The following is a 12,787-nucleotide window of genomic DNA, read 5'->3' on the forward strand; positions in this document are numbered from 1 at the left end:
GTCCTGTGAGCCCACCTGGGTCCTCCACTCTGCACCCCGACATTCTGGGCCATCTGCCTGGGTCCCCCACAGTCAAATGCCCAAGGGACCCCCAGCTTCTGCATGCCCAGCAGCAAGGGATTTAATTTTAGCGTCTGCCTCCACACACCCTCTGCTCCTGCCATAGGGCAGGGGAGACACTCCCTGCACAGAGAGGGTTCGGGTCCTGGCCAGGGTCACACATCGGGGTTTCTCCCAAACACCCGGGTGTCGGGGTTCCAGGGCAGGTCTCTGTCTTCCTACCCGGCTCCCCACCCCTGGGGCTCTACAGGGTGATGGAGGACTTCCTGCAGAAAGAAGCACACAGACGAGGGCAGCTGGCCCCAAAAGGCCGTCCCTTCATTGGTTTGCTGCCCTTGTCCGCCCTCCCGCAATCTTTTGGGGCTTAAAAATTTTTTTTTTTTTATTTCTTAAAGACAACAGCTTTTTGGCTTTAATACACAAAGTAAGTGAGGTCCTTGGTGAGCCGCTGCTCCAACCTTCCAGCCCAGCACCTCCAGGGTCAGGGGCCGCAGTCTCCAGTGGCCGTGGATGAAGGGCTGAGCCAGGCTCTGGGCATCTCAGCAGCCTCTTGGGCTCAGAAGTCCGGGCTGAAGAGAGGGGCCAGGAGAGCCCACCCAGCCTGTCCAGGGAGGCAGCGGGGAGGCAGCCAGGGAGGCAGCGGGGGCCTGGTGGGGCTGGCTGTCAGTTCACCGTGGGCACCTGGCTATGATGCAGGCTGAACTCCTTGGCCTTGAGACGAAGGCTGGCGATGCTGTTGGCCATGTTGACCCCCGGGGTCGCAGGGCCTGAGCCTCCTGGGCTGTATGGCGGCACCGTGCTGGGGGTGACATAAGACACAAGGACATATTGCGGTGGCTGGAAGACTGCCGGGGGCTGGCCACCTCTGGCGGCCAGTCTTGGACCCCAGCCTCTGGTCCTCCTGCCTCCCCTCCTCAGCTCACTCGGCTCGGAAGCCTTCCCCTGGGGCTACAAGACTGGGGGGAAGAGGCAGAAGTGCCCAGAGTCAGCCCTGGGACATGGAGCCGCCCCGTAGGCTTGTGGTCCTTCCTCGCTGGACCAGGAGCTTCCTGAGAGCGGAAGCTCCTGTTCACCCCTAGCACCTGCCCTGGGCCTGGCACACAGCAGGATGCGGCTGGGATGAACGCACACCTGTATGGAAGGAGGCCTCTTGGAGGTTCTCCCGCCCCAGGTAAGAGCACGGCATGGGGGGAGCTGTGAGAGCTGTGAGGCTAGCGTGGGCATCACTAGGACTCAGATCCCACGACCCACCGGCTCTTGCCTCTCACGAGACCATGGCTCCAGCAGAGCTGCTCGCACAGACTCAGGGGTGGATGGCACTCCCTGGAGTTGCGGGGTGCAGAAACCCAACTCACCAGCACCTCCTTCCTCTCCCTTCCTGCCCTGCCACCTTTCCCCAGCTTTGACCGGGACAAGACTGCCCCAGACTTTGACTCTGGGGCCCAGCCAGGCCCCTGGGACAGGGAACCACTCCCTTGGCCCCCCGGCCTCTCTCCGGGATGGTGGCCGAAGGGTGCTGGGGCGCTCGCGCCAGCCTAGGGATCTGCAGGTTTTCAGCTTCCTCAGGATGACGTGGCTTCTCCACTCCTTCCCAACAGGCCTCATTTTCTCGCCCCTCCACACGCTCACACGCTTGCCCACACACCCCTTGGTGCCCCCCAGGTCCACGGGGCACCTGGGCACCTTTCCCAGCTGTCTTCAGATCCTCAAAGGAGTCTGGGCCCTAAAACACCCCATGGGGTCCCCTGGTTGCTTGCGCCCTCCCGACCCAAAAGGGTTCCCGCTCTCACCTGTAGGGGGATGAGGCCGTCCAGGAGAGATAATCGGGGCTCAGGGCAGTGGGCCGGGGAGCCACGGGCTGCTCGATGGCGGCTTCCTGGCTGTAGGACTTGAGCAGCGAGGCTGAGCGGTTGGCCAGCATGGCCCGCTCGTTTCGGCGGAACTTGGCCCGGCGGTTCTGAAACCAGACCTGGGGGCGGGAAGGAGGGGTGAGCGGGCTGCTGAGGGGACCCAAGTCCTTTTGCACCCAGCATGTGCCTGCTCTGCCACCCACCCTGCACTGGCAGCTTCACCTCTCTGAGCCTCAATTTTCTCATCTGTAAAATGGGGGTGATAAATGGTGCCTGCCGCTGGGTAAGTATGTGTTGGAGAATGTGCAAGTGGATGAATGAAAGAATGAATAGATGAGCATTTAGCTGCTGTGAGGTTGTAATGAGAGAGGTGCATGCTGGGCACTCAGCTCAGGGCTGGCACGGAACAAGCACTGAACACTTTTTTTTTTTTTTTTTTTTTTTTTGCGGTTTGCGGGCCTCTCAGTGTTGTGACCTCTCCCGTTGCGGAGCACAGGCTCCGGATGCGCAGGCTCAGTGGCCATGGCTCACGGGCCCAGCTGCTCCGCGGCATGTGGGATCTTCGCGGACCGGGGCACGAACCCGTGTCCCCTGCATCGGCAGGCGGACTCTCAACCACTGCGCCACCAGGGAAGCCCAGCACTGAACACTTTAAAACGACTTTTATTTATCCAAACCCCATGTGCCAGGCACTGCTCTAAGCTACAAAGATATCAACTTCTTTCATTCTCGTAAGAACCCTATAAAACAGACCCACGTGATCCTCATTTTACAGGGAGGTACCTAAGGCACAGAGAGGCTGAGTAACTTGCTCAAGCTCACACAGCTGGTCAGTGGCAGGGCTTGGATTTGAACCTCAGCCCTCCTGGCCTCAGATGGTCCTGCTCTTAAACACCTCACCTTGGCAACTCCTTAACCCTGGGTGAGTGGTGGCTGCACGCTCCCCCGGGGGGCCCACGGATGGGCAGCACTCACCTGGACACGCGCCTCGCTGAGGTTGACGCGCCGGGCTAGCTCTTCCCGCACGAAGGCGTCGGGGTAGTGCGTGCGCTCGAACACGCGCTCCAGCGCCTGCAGCTGGCTGCTGTTGAACGTGGTGCGGTTCCGCCGCTGCTTCTTCTTCCGCTTGGCGGCGCCGCCGCGCCCGGGGCTGGGACACTCACCTGCGGAGGGGCCCGAGGGTCAGCGGGGCGGCGGACAGCGCGCAGTGAGTGCCCGCAGGGCCCCCAGCCCGGAGCTGCCGAGATGATCGCGACTCAGGCACCAGCTCAGCGATGTGCTCTGAGCCTTTTCCCTGTGTCTCCCTCTGCTGATGGATGGTGCAGCCCGAGAACAGGAGCAGCTCCCTTTAATTCACTCCTTCATCCATTCCTTCATCCATCCATCCCTCCATCCATCCATTCTGCAACACATTTACTGAGCACCTACTGGGTGGCAGGCACAGGGTTAGGACCCTGGGGACATAATGGTGAACAGAAACAGCCAGGTCCCCATCCTGTGGAGCCCGGGGACAAGCACCCACAGCCATGAGGGACAACTGACCTGGTGGGGGGGGGGGGTGCGTGGCCGCTGGAGATATCTACGTGTCCTCGGCTCCTAGCTCAGGCTCTGGGGCATGGTAAACCCTCCACGGGTATTTGTTGTTGAATTATATTAATATATTAAAAAAGAGCAGTGAGAGTCACAGTTCCAAGGGTCCACTGGAGGCACCCACAGGTCAACGGACGCTCACAGGAATCCTATAGACAGGTGCTCTTCATGCCCCATTTACAGAGGGAGAAGGGAGGGGGGATGTTCAGCTACTATTTATTTCCACATTTCAATTTTACCCAAGGGCTGAACTGCTGACCTTTCCTCCTGCAGGGTCCAGCTCATTGTTCACTCCTCCAGGGAGCCCTCCCTGACCACCTGAGTCCACATGGAATCCCCTCTCCTCCACTGCACTCACCCAGCACTTAGAACCAACCCTGTCCAGTTCAGGGTCTGGTGTACCTTAATAAAAAATGTATATTTTATGGATAAATAACAAGGTCTTACTATATAGCACAGGGAACTATATTTAATATCTTGTAATAAACAATAATGGAAAAGAATATGAAAAAGAATATATATATTCAACTGAATCACTTTGCTGTGCACCAGAAATTAACACAACATTGTAAATCAACTATATTTAATCAAACATTAAAAAATCTGGATCCTTAAAATTTGTACGGAGACACAATAGACCCCGAACAGCCAAAGCAGTCTTGAGGGAAAAAAACGGAGCTGGAGGAATCGGACTCCCTGACTTCAGATTATAATACAAAGCTACAATAATCAAGACAATATGGTACTGGCACAAAAACAGAAATATAGATCAATGGAACAGGATAGAAAGCCCAGAGATAAACCCACTCACCTATGGTCAACTAATCTATGACAAAGGAGGCAAGGATATACAATGGAGAAAAGACAGTCTCTTCAATAAGTGGTGATGGGAAAACTGGACAGCTACGTGTAAAAGAATGAAATTAGAACACTCCCTAACACCACACACAAAAATAAACTCAAAATGGATTAAAGACCTAAATGTAAGACCAGACACTATAAAACTCTTAGAGGAAAACATAGGAAGAACACTCTTTGACATAAATCACAGCAAGATCTTTTTTGATCCCCCTCCCAGAGTAATGGAAATAAAAACAAAAATAAACAAATGGGACCTAATGAAACTTAAAAGCTTTTGCAAAGCAAAGGAAACTACAAACAAGACTAAAAGACTTGTTTGTTGTTTCCAAATGGGAGAAAATATTTGCAAATGAATCAACGGACGAAGGATTAATCTCCAAAATATATAAACAGCTCATGCAGCTCAATATTAAAAAAACAAACAACACAATCAAAAAATGGGCAGAAAACCTAAATAGGCATCTCTCCGAAGAAGATATACAGATTGCCAACAAACACATGAAAGAATGCTCAACATCATTAATGATTAGAGAAATGCAAATCAAAACTACAATGAGGTATCACCTCACACCAGTTAGAATGGGCATCATCAGAAAATCTACAAGCAACAAATGCTGGAGAGGGTGTGGAGAAAAGGGAACCCTCTTGCACTGCTGGTGGGAATGTAAATTGATACAGCCACTATGGAGAACAGTATGGAGGTTCCTTAAAAAACTAAAAATAAAATTACCATATGACCCAGCAATCCCACTTCTGGGCATATACCCAGAGAAAACTGTAATTCAGAAAGACACATGCACCCCAATGTTCACTGCAGGACTATTTACAATATCCAGGTGATGGAAGCAACCTAAATGCCCACTGACAGACGAATGGATAAAGAAGATGTGATACATATATACAATGGAATATTACTCAGCCATAAAAAGGAACTAAATTGGGTCACTTGTAGAGATGTGGATGGACCTAGAGACTGTCATACAGAGTAAAGTAAGTCAGAAAGAGAAAAACAAGTATTGTATATTAACGCATATACGTGGAACCTAGAAAAATGTTACAGATGAACCGGTCTGCAGGGCAGAAATAGAGACACAGATGTAGAGAACAAACATATGGACACCAAGGGGGGAAAGTGGGGGGGGGGTGGCGGGATGAATTGGGAAATTGGGATTGACATGTATACACTAATATGTATAAAATAGATAACTAATAAGAACCTGCTGCATAAAAAAAAAGAAAACAAAAAAAAAAGAAGGAAAAAAACCCTCAGTGAAGGGTCCACTTAAGATTTCTACACTATTGTATGCACACTTTACCTCAAAAGTAAGAGAGAAACATAAATAAATATTAAATTTAATTTTTTAAAAATCTGGAGATTTCATGTAAGGAAAAAAAAAGTATATTTTAATAACCAAATAATGTCACTGCTTGTCGCAGTAAGAGATTCAAGCAACACAGAAAGGCACAAAATAAAACAAACTACTCCCTTCTCCTGGCTCTGCCCCCAAGACTTACAAAGTTACAAATGTGTATTTAAAAAAATTCACAAGCACGAGATCACGCGGAACACACTGGTGCTGCAACTTGTCTGTCTGTCTCTCTCTCTTTGTTTAATATTTATTTATTTATTTAGGCTGCACCAGGTCTTAGTTGCCGCGCGCATGCGGGATCTAGTTCCCCGACCAGGGATTGAACCCAGACCCCCTGCATTGGGAGCTTGCATTCTTACCCACTGGACCACCAGGGAAGTCCCCAAACTGAAGCTTGCCTCTTCCTATTTAATTTGCTCCAGAGATCACTCCACCTGGCCCAACAAACCCAGCCCTCTTCATTTGCATTAATTTCCATATTATATTTTCCCTCTTGTTCTCTCCCTCCGCATATCAGAACAATTTTTAAATTAGCCTTTGCTCTATCCTTCCAGCATTGCTTTTTAGAAAAAAATATATTTTATTTATTTATTTATTTATTTATATTGGCTGTGCCGGGTCTTAGCTGCTGCATGCGGGATCTTTGGTTATGGCATGTGGACTTCTAGGTTGCAGCATGTGGACTCAGCTGTGGCATGCATGCGGCGTCTAGTTCCCAGAGCAGGGATCGAACCCAGGCCCCCAGCACTGGGAGCGTGGAGTCTTACTCACTGGACCATGAGGGAAGTCCCCAGCATTGCTTTTTGCAAATATTTTTTTCAAGTATAATATTTTCTCCCCCTCTTCTATTGAAAGATAGCAGACCATGTACTGTTGTGTATCGCCCTTTTTTCCCACTGAGCAATATATCCCAGGGATTCCTCCATCCAGTGCAGAGAAGTCCTGCATGTACCTTCTCACAGCTCTGTATCACTCGGTTGTGCAAATGTACCGTGGTTTAGTCAACTAAAACCAGAGCCCTGTGGATGGGCACGTAGTGTGTTTCCAATCTTTTGCAATTAAAGAATGCCACAATTAATAACCTTGTGCAAACATGATTTTCTATTTTTGCCAGTGAATATTTGGGACAGATTCCTAGAAGTGGGATTGCTTGGCCAGTGAGTAAAATGCTAGATGTGGCCAAATCCCCCATAACGCTTCCCAGCAGCGGTGGACAGGAAGGTCCGTTTTGCTCACAGTTGGGCCAACAGGATGCATTGTGAACCTTTTGGATTTGGGGCCACACCTTGTATTTTTGCTTCCCCAGTTACGCATTCCCTTTATACGTGCTACGTTCTTCACACGATGCTGAGAAGTTGCTCAGCTGAGCATCTAGAACATTCCAGGCCCAGCCACGGATACCACTCAATCCTGGCTTTTGAATGAGCTCCCAGGTTAGCAGGGTTTACTGACTCTTGAGCAACCGGCTGATTTGATCGGAGGCTAAATTGTTCCATGAGCCTGGTAAGTAATTGCATCGGGGGTAGGGTGGGGGGCTGACAGGCAGGAATCAGGCAGGATGCCTGGAAAAAGATGACCTTACTGGGTTTGGACCAGTGGTTCTCAACAGAGGGCAATGGAGCCTCCAGGGGACATCTGGCAATGTCTGGAGACGTTTCTGATGGACTGGGAGAGGGGGTGCTCCTAGGATCGAGGCAGAGGCTGGGGATACTGCTGAGTACACTTCGATGCACAAGGAAGGTCCCGTGTCAGGGAATTCTCTGGTTCACCGTGTCCATAGTGCTGAGAGAGAGAGAGGCCCTGGTTTGGAGGCAGGGCCAGTACGTTTCCCCTTTGGGAAGTACTGCAAACGTGGGACACATCTGGGGGTGGGGTAGGCAATGGCAGGGGACACGGAGCGGCCCCGGGCGAGCTGGCCTCTTCTCCTGGACCCGCTTCAGTCTTCACTCCTCACCCCTTTCCTCCAAGAAAAGGTGAAGATGGATGAGAATGTCTGGTGCCAGTGAACGTCTCTCCACCCCTCGCTCCCCACCCCCTTGAGCTGGAAGAAACCTTAAACTGAAATAACAAGGGCTGAGCGCTGAAAACCTGTGTGATCAAGAGCCTGAGAGCGGACAGAAGCTTCTGGAACACCAGTCATCGCGAGCCGATTTCCGCCCCCCTTCAGGCAACACTTCTTGGGCACAAACCCAACGCAGGAGGCATTTCAGCCAAAAAAGGAGAATTTTTCAGGAAATTTAGCAATTCAAAACTGAGGGTGTTGAAATGAAAATCATTTTGCAGCCTCGGCCCCCTCCAAGTGGGCGCCGGAAGAAACAACTCTGCTCTTTGGCCAAACTGCGTGGTGCCTTGGAGCTGAAACCCGCACACAAGGGCGCTTAACACCCCTCCCAACAACCCCAGACTCTCCCCACCCCTGATACCAGCTAGTCTCCACTGGTCTGGAGTCACATCTCCCTGGGGGTTCCCATCAAGGCAGCTATGATGGGATGCGCTCAACAAAAGTTGGTTTGGGGGCTTCCCTGGTGGCGCAGTGGATAGGAGTCTGCCTGCCTGCCAACGCAGGGGACACGGGTTTGATCCCTGGTCCGGGAAGATCCCACGTGCCACGGAGAAACTGGGACCGCGCGCCACAACTCCTGAGCCTGCGCTCTATAGGCTGTGTGCCACAACTGCTGAGCCTGCGTGCCACAACTACTGAGCCCACACGCCTGGAGCCTGTTGCTCCGCAACAGGAGAAGCCCCCGCTCGACTAGAGAAGGCCCATGCGCAGCAATGAAGACCCAATGCAGTCAAAAATTAAAATTAAAATTAAATCTTTAAAAAAAAAAAAGGGCTTCCCCGGTGGCACAGTGGTTGAGAGTCCACCTGCCGATGCAGGGAACACGGGTTCGTGCCCCAGTCCAGGAAGATCCCACATGCCGCAGAGCGGCTGGGCCCGTGAGCCATGGCCGCTGCGCCTGCGCGTCCGGAGCCTGTGCTCCGCAGCGGGAGAGGCCACAGCAGTGAGAGGCCCGCATACCGCAAAAAAAAAAAAGAAAAAGTTGGTTTGGGCAGGAGGGATGCCAAGCGCTCTGTCTGCTTCCATCCACTGGATCCTGGCATCTGCCCTATGAGGCACTGGCCCATTTCACACACTGGGAAACTGAGGCTCTGAGAGGTTCACCCAAGATCACACAGCGGGGACTGGAGTCCGTGTCTGTGGGAAGGCTCAGGCGGCCCGGGTTGTGAGCCTGTCTCCGAGGGGGCCGCCTCCCGCGGTTCCCAGGGAAGGTGATGCGGGGGTCTGTCACACTCTCCGCCCCAGCTCTGGGAGACACCATGGATCATGTCATCTCACTGGTGCGGAAATGCCCCCGAATGTCCATCCTATAGCCCCCGGGAGGAAGACCTAACCTCTGGGAGCCCTGAGGGACAGCGGCTTGCCCAAGGTCACACAAAGTTCCTGGAGGAGCTGAATTTAACTCAGGGCCAAGAGCATAGTAATCGCTTGATATATGTTCGCTGCTCTTGGCATTCTTCCTTGTGTGCAACCCTCTTCCCGCCTGAAGACAAAGATCTTTCTCCCTCGGCCCCGCCCGCAGTAGAAAGATGGTTCCAGTCCCTGCTGTGGGCAGAGGCTGAGAGGCAGCCGAGGTTCAGTAAGACTCACGCAGCGTCTTGGAGGCGACCCAGGACTCGAACCCACAGCTTTGGACTCAGCCAGGGCTCTCGGGCTGGACTCTGCTTCCCAGCAGATGTGCTGGATGCTCGTTACCATGAGTTCCTGAATCACCCCCGAGAAGTGGATGGTGGTAGGCGTGTGTCCTCTGGCGGTTCCACGCTTGAGCTTAAAGCATTTGGAAAATAAATACTCTTGAAGCCTCAGGCCAGCGAGTACTGGGGCCAGCTCCGTCCAAGTCAGGGCTGTGCCCGAAGTTTCCTTTTGTTCCGTAAAAATTCTGCTTTCCTCTGGGATTGAAAATAAAGCCTGAAACCACCTCCATTTACGTGGGCTGTTTAGGGGCTATTGTGAGGGGCGGGGATCAGGGAAGAGCAAAACAGCCTCACGTAGGGGAGGCCAGCCATGCTCTCTCCCTTATTACATTACAGTGAAAAAGAAGTGACTGGCGCACAGTTTTCTGCCATTAAATTATTTCACACATACAATTTACTTGGCTGACTTCAGGCCAAAGACATTTAAAAACTCTGCTCTCGGCCAAATGATCAAGTGTTCCTGGCTCCCTCTCCTGCACCCATGGTTTTTCTTATTCTGTGTAATTTAAGGGTCTAAATAGTCTGGAGGGAATTAACTGCAAATTCTTCCTAAGACAAATAAATCCGGCCTCTTCGTTTCTGCCTTTCTCAATCTGTTGAGAGACACTCTCTGTTTGTTTTTGCTTCAAATAGTCAAGTTTGTGCCTGACCCTGGGGCCACGGCAAGCTCCAACCCAAATAAATAACTTTTATTAATTAGCATTTATTCGGACCGAATAAGCAGCCTCCCCCCACCCCAAATGTGATCTCTGCCAACACGTTCACAAAAATAAACAACGCGTCCCCAGGACCTTGACGTGGATTTAACAAATTAACACTGGCCCTTGGTCAAAGGAGCTTCGAAGCTGCAGAAATATTTACAGCCAGAAAAGTCTGAGGAAGGAAGTGGAGGTGGGGGGCACAGAGAGGCTGCCCCCCTCCCCAAACACCCGGGTCTCTTGGTAGAGACTTGGGTTCCTTTGAAAGACCCCTGGGAGAAGGGCTCCGACAGGGATTCTGGAAACGGTGTCCCTAGCTTCTGCGAGGCAGCATCTCTGGCTCAAATGCCACCAGGAGAGACTTGGGGGAGAATCTCACCTCCTCAGATAGGAAGTGAGAGGCAGCACAGGCGGTAAAGGAGCCGGGGTCCTGGTTTAGGACCTGAGGTTGGCCCTGGCGCACCAGCGGCGTGGCGGTGGATGAAGGCTTTATTCTGTCCCAGCCTCAGGAATTGCGCTGAGAAATGGAAGTAACAGGAACCACCTCATCGAACCCTCGCAACCGTCAGACCTGCGTGCTCCTAGCCTGATTTTACAGACGAGGAAACTGAGGCACGGGGTTAAGCAACCTGCCAAATCCATGTGGCCAGTCAAGGCTGGAGCTGGGACTTAAACCTGCGGATTGGCATGGCGCCCAGGCTTTTAACCAGTTTGGCATGGGCGGCCGGCCCTAAGAGTACCCCCAGGTCTTCATGCAGCGAGATTCTGGGGGTCTCTCCAGGGGCTTAGGGTGAATGGGTCAGCCAAGAAGAGGGGGGCTTAAGGCAACAGGAGCATCTCTAGAGCTGGGGTCTGTGCTGGACACAGGGCAGGGGTCTGTCAACAGCATGCAGGGTCGGGTAGCGTCGAGGGGGTGAGGCATGTGAGACCTGTGAGGGCAGAGCCAGGGTCACACCTGGCACCAAGTGCGTCACCCACATTGGAAGGAAGAAAGGAAGGCTGGACAGAAGGGAGGAGGAAGGAGAAGCAGCATGGAGCCTGCAGCCATCTGGAGAAGGGCGCCTGGGCTTCCGGGGAGCTTCCCCAGGAGGCCAGCTCCGCCCCAGCCAGAAACTCAAACAAGGAGCTAAGAGCTGCTTTCATGTTTGGACAGGCCGGCCTCAGTCCAGGACACTCAGGGACCAGGGCTAAGGCACAAAGCGGGGTGAGATCACACAGGTGGACTTCCCAGTATCACCTCCCTGGAGGCCCCCAGCAACCTCAAGATGGGCGGCAGGGATGCCTCTGCCTCACAGAGGAGAAGAGGGAGAGAGGCCCAGAGAGGGGCTAGGACCTACCCAGGGTCACACAGCGAGTGAGAATCCTCCCCCTGCCAACCCCAGGTCCTTTCTTCTCTCCCCACTTGGCAGAGAGAACCGAGGGAGGAGATAGCCCCAGCCTCCAGCCCAGCCCTGGACAAACTGATGGTGAACATGACAGAAGGATGGGGTCTTTGTCTTGAGGGTTTTGGGGCTCTGTCCACTGGATGGGGCCCCTCGGCCCCCTGGGTGGGCAGTGGCAGGTCAGGGGGGCTGGAGTGGTCTCAGAGCTGCTGTCCCAGGTTCGCAGCCTCCCTGAGGTCAGGATTTACATTGGACATGCACATCCTCTCCCCTGAGGACCTCTGCCGGCTCCGTTCGTGGGCTTGCGACTTCTCTCTGCCTCCCTAGCTCACCTTCAGGTCTCAGCAGAATGCCGCTTCCTCCAGGAAGCCATCCCAGACCCCCCATCATAGCTCTGTCACGTTGCAGCGTACGTGTAGGGTCATTTGTCTGGCAGGGACTGGAACTTACTGTTTTCTGTCTCTCTGGGACCTGTCACAGGGCCTGGCCCAGGGTAAACTCTCCACAAATATTTGTTGAGTGTTGAGTGAGTGAATGAATGAAGAGATGAACAGACAAACGAGGAGGCCCTGAAAGAGCGTGGGAAGACTTCAGAGGCTGCCCCGGTCCCGGCCTGTCTCCAGGGTCCAGGTTCTTCCTTATGGAGCCGTAGAGACCTGGCCAGGGCTGAGTCATGACAGCATGTGTCACAGGGTAGGAGGGAGGGGCTTGGGGCAGTGGGGGAGGGGAGTCAGCCACCAACACCCACTGTCCAGCTGCCCCTCCAAGGATGTTTCATCTCACTCATTTTGAACAAAAACCCAAGGTGCTGATACATTTTTATAGCTACCAGTCTAGAGAAGGAGAAAATATCTCAGGAAGGAAGGTGAGGAAGGAAGACACAGCGGGGCCCAGGGAGTCAGAGAGGGTCCCCTGGGGCCCTATCCATGTCCCCATGATTTCACAGGCCTCAGACTGCACGTAAGAACCCAGGGTCACGGGCCACCTCAGCCTGGGACTGCTCTGCCCCCCCACCCCCTCCCAGCCCGAGGCCAGTAACCAGTATGGGTATGAGGAGGCCTCTGCAGGCTTGCGCTAACCCTGGAGTCTGGAGGAGGCCGGGGGAGGCCCCTGCATGTCCTCTCGAATCCTCAGCAGGGTGCTGGAGGGAGCCGCAATGCATCTGGGTCTCTCTGGGGTCTAGAACCTCTTCTGTACACGCACTAAGGACGTGGCATGCT

The 12,787-nt window shown here is 53.1% G+C and overlaps 1 protein-coding gene across 1 annotated transcript in view; it reads right to left on the bottom strand.

The window, feature by feature from the left end:
• Nucleotides 1-307: 307 nt before the first annotated feature.
• Nucleotides 308-12,787, bottom strand: part of PRRX2 (paired related homeobox 2) — a 46,571-nt gene continuing 34,091 nt past the window's right edge. Inside the window, exons 2-4 of the mRNA XM_082843494.1 lie at nucleotides 2,886-3,073; nucleotides 1,851-2,029; nucleotides 308-859 (exon numbers count right to left, since the gene is read on the bottom strand). Of these exons, the coding sequence (XP_082699620.1) occupies nucleotides 724-859; nucleotides 1,851-2,029; nucleotides 2,886-3,073 (503 nt within the window). The 3' untranslated portion in view covers nucleotides 308-723. The remainder of the gene's footprint in view (nucleotides 860-1,850; nucleotides 2,030-2,885; nucleotides 3,074-12,787) is intronic.

This window comes from Leucopleurus acutus (assembly GCF_964270905.1).
Source record: "Leucopleurus acutus genome assembly, chromosome: 7".
Classification (NCBI taxonomy): domain Eukaryota; kingdom Metazoa; phylum Chordata; class Mammalia; order Artiodactyla; family Delphinidae; genus Leucopleurus; species Leucopleurus acutus.